This window comes from Misgurnus anguillicaudatus, chromosome 24 (assembly GCF_027580225.2).
Source record: "Misgurnus anguillicaudatus chromosome 24, ASM2758022v2, whole genome shotgun sequence".
NCBI lineage: Eukaryota > Metazoa > Chordata > Actinopteri > Cypriniformes > Cobitidae > Misgurnus > Misgurnus anguillicaudatus.
The window spans coordinates 32,607,124-32,613,391 of record NC_073360.2 but is presented as its reverse complement, the minus strand read 5'-3'; the positions used below and the strand labels follow the sequence as shown (position 1 = coordinate 32,613,391).

The following is a 6,268-nucleotide window of genomic DNA, read 5'->3' as shown; positions in this document are numbered from 1 at the left end:
TCGTTTTTGCCTTAAATCAAAGTTCAAAACACAAAGACGTTAATGTTTGATCATCAATTATATAATTTATTTAGATTTAATCCTCGGGTAAAACAACATTAGAATTGTTTTTTCTGTCATTTACTCACCCTCATTTTGTTTTAAATCCGTATGTGTTTCATCATTCTGTTGAACACAAAATAATATATTTTTAAAGGCCAATATTCTGTTGCTAAACGTACCTCGCCTTTGAATTGTCTTCAAAACATAGAGTACTTACAGGCTGTGAGTCAGAAGAGCCAGACTTGCAAAGTTGAACTTGCTCCACTTTTTTAGACGAAGCCTTTGTGCACATCCAGTCTCACATGTTCAGGAAACAAATAAATGTGCAGCACACAAACATTTAAGCTGTATTGCTCTGGAACAGTAAATAAAACTTAACCAATGATTACTTATTGATTCCTCTATTGGTAGGCCAAACAAAGTTGTTTGTCTTTTGCAAGGAAAACAAAGCATCACCACGGCATGGTGGCAGCAACAATTGCAAATGTAAGTTACATCTTCTGTCTTTGCATATACATTAGGGCGATGTTAGGTCCAACTGCAGGGTTGTATTTGAACAAGCTGTTTTAGGAAGGCATGGATGAGGCTTCTTTTAAAAAAAATGATTTCTTTGTGTTTGAAACTTTAATATTTGCAACTTTACAGATCTTCTATATGTACAGACACGTTTTAACACACTAAAGACAAAAGAAATCGAATCAAATGACTCATTAATAAATGATGGTAACCATACACTTCACGATACCCATTGGCTGCCATACTGTAGTACTGAAGGAAACACCATTACTGTGGACGTCTAAGAGTATGGCAACTGTGTGCTCACCATCATTTATCAAAATATCTTCTGTTGTGTTCAACAGAATAAAGAAACTTATACAGGTTTGAAACAACATGAGAGTGAGTAAATGATGACAAAATTTTAGTTTTTGGGTGAACTGTCACTTTAAGTACAAAGTTAATTTGCTTAGCCAAATTGCTGATTAGAACTGAAAAGCCAAAGAGAGATCCAGATGCCACACAAATCAGACAAAATAATAGTAAGTCTAATATAAAAGTATGTGAATTAAAATACTGATGTTACTATCCATGACATGATAAAGTATTTTTTAATATTAACTAAAATATATGTTAACTTTTTTCTTTTCTGTTTAAAAAACACTGTATTGAGCACATTTTGCAGGTGATGTGGAGCATTTTCATAAGACGTTTCCATAAACGTTGAGATCTTCCATATTGGCGTAATAACCTTCACAATTCTCCATCTTAAAGTATAAATTCAGAGACACAGAGGTGAGATCAGTCACTAACATTTCAGACACTATTTGAGGTCAAAAACTGTGTTTTAATTCACTAAAATTGTGTAAAGTAATGGTAAAGATTGAATATATACTTACAGTGCAGGATTTTTTCTGACTAAATTGCACAGGAGACAACAATTAAAAAGAAAGTTAATATAAAATTGAATGAATTTAAGAAAACAGTAAACTAAAGACATGTCTCTTTAACAAAGCATTCACATAATTCGTCTGGGTAATATACTTATGCCGCAATAGTTAGCATGTCCGGAGACCATCGACTGCTTCCCGTTTATATATATATATATAAAATTTTATAAAATAGTATCTGATATATAGTATAACCTTGATAGAATCAGCTATGTCTGGCTCTTTCTCAAGGGTTTTTTTTCTCCCTAGGAGTTTTCCCACGGGGTTTTTCTCCTAGAAGTTTTTTTTCAACTGCTGGGGAGTCAGCGGACATTGGCTTAACTTAGAACTCTCTTCTGTACGTTACATCATTACTACGTTCGCTAGTACGAGTTAATCTTATCCACTTTTCTCTGCTTCTTATGTTGTCCATCGATTTTTCTGTTTACGCGCAAACACATTAAGAACTATTATAAACATGAACTAATAACTCACATAAACATGAACAAACATGAACTAATAATGAATTATATGAAGAATCTCAAAGATGGTGGCTACAAATACTAATTAAACAAGGGATGTAGTGTATTGGGTTGTTATGTGAACTTTGGTAAAAGTACTGTTGGCCATTGTAAAAAAATTATCACAGAGTTAGAGTTTGGTTGGCCAGTTCATTATCTAAGAGAATTAAAGGCGGAGTCCACAATGTTTGAAAAACACGTTGGAAAAGGAAATGGGCCGACTACCAAAACACACTTATAGCCAATCAAATCAAATCAAATGCCGGTTTGCGTATGTGTGGGGCGGGTCTATCAACAGAAGGTCCAGATTCTATTGGGGTAGGGGCGTGTTTGTTTAGGTGATTTCAAATATCAACATTTGCTTTCAAACATCATGGACTCCGCCTTTAATGGTGTTACAGAGTTTTACTTTTGCGCAGTAAAATGCACAAAAGAAGAACTTCCCATCATTGTCTTGACTCTTATTTGTGTTTTCTTAATCATTATAATACATATACAACAAGGTATGAGCATGGTCAACTTATCAATACTGTGTTTGTTTACAGACGCCATTACTCCATCATGTGTTGTTTGAAAGAAACACAAAGAAATGCATGGCTTGGCGTGTGATTGTGCGTGTAATGAACTTGCTGTCCAGAGATAGACACGAATAAACAAGGTTTTAGATGTCCTGTTTGCAGTTACGTCATTTATAAGAATACCACACAGCGCATCAAATAAGCCTCGTGCGTTTGCGTATGGCTGTTACTTTATACTGTTTGACGAAAGCACAAAGAAAGAGAACTTGCAGTCAGACACACATACGCAAGTAAATAAGGATTTAGATGTCATGTTTGCTGCACTCGGATAAAACATCTCAGCACAGGAATGAATGTAGAGATCAGGATATATTGATATTGTTTTTTAGACAGAAACTTCAATCTACTATAATACTGCACAAAAAATAAACAAAATTACAGTTTTAGAGACTGACTAGGTTTAAATGCACAATACCTCTTTGGTGATGGTGTAAGGGCCGCAGCTGCATGCAAATCATTTGAGCTGTGAACAGGTTAACAAATACATTAATATGAAGAAAGGTGAAGTGTGCTATTGTAAGTTTTTATCAACAGACGTATGTCTATTTACTTTATCCATTAGCTTGATTCTTTAACATTTATACAGATGCATTTAGATCAGCAGATAAAATGTAATATAAAAAATCATTCACAGATTTAGGATGTCACTCTCTGACCTACACTCACATAATTGGTACTAAAGCTTGCTGTACCCTTTCGAAAAGTACATCTTTGTAGCTATAGAGTGCATATTAGTACCTAACACACAGGTACATATTGGTATCAAATGCATACGTCTATACCATGATGCAGCAGCAAACAGAAATGGATAAAGATAATGGTCTTCTGAAATGAAAATTCATATACAAATGAATGGCGAATGGTTCTGTTAAAAATGTAAACAGGCTGGTGTAAACATACATTTGCATAAAGCATCTATATTTGTATATGTGTCCACACCCATGTTGATTAGAGCATTAAAAACCTGAAAAGTGTTAAATTAAGGTAAATTTAGAAAAGATAAAAATGTAAGATGAATTTGCGATTAATCGCGAACAAACTCATGAAATCATGCGATTAATCTAAATTAAATATTTAAATCTATTGACAGCCCTTTTATTTTACATTATTTTTAGAACAGCTGGTTTTTAAGCAAGCCACAAATGTCGGTTCATTTATGGTGCTACTATTTTAGGTAATGGTTGCTAAGGATGAGAGCAGTTCTAGGCATGTTCTGAAATAGCTTTCATTCACACATACATTATAAACATAGCTAACCAGAGCTTAAGTGATGATATCTCGCTGACATTTTCAGTCTTTAGCACACTATAATCTGATTATTTTTTCAGACTTATATTTTTATAACTGTTTCATAACTGAAATGCATGATAGTATGAAAAGCTAGACTTGCTCAATGAAACTACATCATGTCAATATATCATGAATACTTAATTCAGACTTTTCCTACTTATCACCCTGATGTAACACACATGTACCTGTTACACTTCTTGTATATGATGACCCCAGCAAATATGCAAATGAGAAGAAAGGCAAATGAAGGGGCTAGAATGTAAAGTCCAATTGTCATCATGTCAAAGGTCCTCAACTCGGGTTTCTGGGAAACAGCTGAAGGAAGCGAAAGAATGAAATCATTTATTGGTCATTGTATATATCATGTAAACAACTACAGGACAAATGCGAAACACATACATTTATTCTGGACTGGGCTCACTGGTTTTGGAGACTCTGTGAAATAATCTGCAGACAAAAATCTATAAGTGATAAGACACAGAGGAATCGCACACACTGAAGGAAGTGGAAGAAGGTCATTATGATGTATATATCATGTAAACAGCTATAAGACAAATGTGAAACACGTACATTTTTTCTGGACTGGAGTCACTGGTTTTGGAGGCTCTGTAAAAGAATCTGCAGACAAAAATCTATTAATTAAAAGACACAGAGGAATTGCACACATCATGTATGATGTCTTGAAATCACTCACATTGTACATGTAAGTCGACAGATGCTGTGATCTTCTGTCCAGAAATATTTGTAGTGCAGATTAATTTCTTCCCATCATCTTTCTTTGCTCCCAAAAAGGTTATGGTGGAAAAGGTGGCCAATTCAAACCCTGTAAGTTGTTTCTTTCCATCTTTGACCGGCATGTTCTCATAGTTCCAGGAGAGGATCGGAGGATTCATCTGACAGGAATGATGGACGGTACAAGTGAATGTCTTTGCAACACCCTCTGTAATATCTGCCAGTTTAGGCTCTATGGTTATACTAGAACAGACACCTGAAATTATAAGCAGTTGACACAAACATCAAACACGATTTTAAAACTACAGGTATAGGCAAGTATAGATGTATGCCTTTGAATGCATATACATTTTTTACTTACATTTTGCACTTTGTGATTTTGTAGCTCTTGCTGTTACGCCTCCATGATGTGTTACAGTACACTCAATATCTGAGCGTTCAGCCTTCACAACACCGGTGCGTGTCAGAGTGGTTTTCCATTGACCATTTTCCATATTAAAATCATCTACATTATCAGATCCTTCAATACCCTTCAGAATGATGTTTGGTTTGCTGTATGGACAGGTGTGGTAGGTGTAACACGCTACTGTAATGCTGTCACCGGTCTTTGCTCCTCCGTTAATATTAATGATGGGCTGCTGTGGATTTGCTACAGTAGGGAAAAATGTTACAGATAACCGATGATACAGCTATAATGACACTTAAACCAAAAATGTTACATTAAAAGAACATGCAAAGTATTTACATACTGTCAACAATAATCGTAGAGGTGACATCATAAAACTTATAGGTGCTCTTTCCAACATTTTCTGGGTCAATCCATGTATATAATTTTTCTCCATTGTGGGACGAATCCACGCTTTTGATCAGCAGACTACAATCCCGATCTGAGTATGTAGGGTTATATATATCAGTTTTTCCTCTGAACTTGTCAATGACACTGTCTGGATACCAGGGATCACAAACTAAAGGGTAGCCTTTTGACACCCACTGATACCACACAACTCTACGTGGGTTAGTTGGTGGGTATGAAGTGTAAGAGTAAGAGCACGGTATAACCAGACAGGAACCTCTGAGGCCATGAATTTCTGATGGCAATCTCACTTCCCATGCCAAAGTCTCATACAGCAGAACACCTGTGAGAAAAACATTAGATAATATGAATGTATTAATGTCTCTCTGTTAAACCTGACAATTTAACATTAAGTTCCTGAAGCTCAATCAGAAGAGATTGACACCATCAACAAGTTCATAGGTTTGATTTTCAGGTTTTAAGGTTTTAATGAAGTTTGAGAGGAGCACGGTCATATAATCCAACCAATCAGCGCAAAGAGGTCTCTATATATCTTAGGTCTCTATATGTCTCTATATGTCCCTCACCCTGTGTTAGTAAAAGCCCTTGTCTATACCATCGCTACAAAGTGTAGAAAATAAATGCAACAAGCAAAGGAGAAAAAAGAAAATAAATTAAAGGCATCACAATATATACAATGTGCATAGAGTTACAGCCCTAGTCCAATTGAAGGAAAAATTCTATAGGGACTGTAGGAATTAAAATCTACTTTTGAAGGTTGTAGAACAATTACACAGACATATTTATGGCCTAATATGTAACCCGAAACTTTTGTGTTTTAGTTGTCTTGTACATGTGATGACTGTTGCACAGAAAACGAAAACTCTA

The 6,268-nt window shown here is 35.3% G+C and overlaps 1 protein-coding gene across 1 annotated transcript; it reads right to left on the bottom strand.

Annotated features, from left to right (window-relative positions):
• Positions 1–550: 550 nt before the first annotated feature.
• On the bottom strand, positions 551–5,081 carry LOC129438468 (uncharacterized). Its single transcript, XM_073863375.1, has 8 exons — positions 4,949–5,081; positions 4,550–4,843; positions 4,426–4,473; positions 4,255–4,302; positions 4,041–4,170; positions 2,981–3,028; positions 1,437–1,455; positions 551–1,304 (listed from the first exon to the last, which is right to left on the bottom strand). The coding sequence occupies exons 1-8, from the start codon at positions 5,079–5,081 to the stop codon at positions 1,239–1,241; spliced, it is 786 nt and encodes a 261-aa protein (XP_073719476.1). The 3' UTR covers positions 551–1,238.
• Between the last annotated feature and the right edge of the window lie 1,187 nt (positions 5,082–6,268).

Bases quoted from the DNA above. Each gene is read 5' to 3' on its own strand.
- LOC129438468 (XM_073863375.1), bottom strand. From the start codon at position 5,081: ATGGAAAATGGTCAATGGAAAACCACTCTGACACGCACCGGTGTTGTG. The intron at 4,844-4,948 runs GTAAGTAAAAAA...TTATAATTTCAG, and splicing joins AAAATCACAAAGTGCAAAAT to GTGTCTGTTCTAGTATAACC. The intron at 4,303-4,425 runs GTACGTGTTTCA...TTTTGTCTGCAG, and splicing joins GACTCCAGTCCAGAAAAAAT to ATTATTTCACAGAGTCTCCA.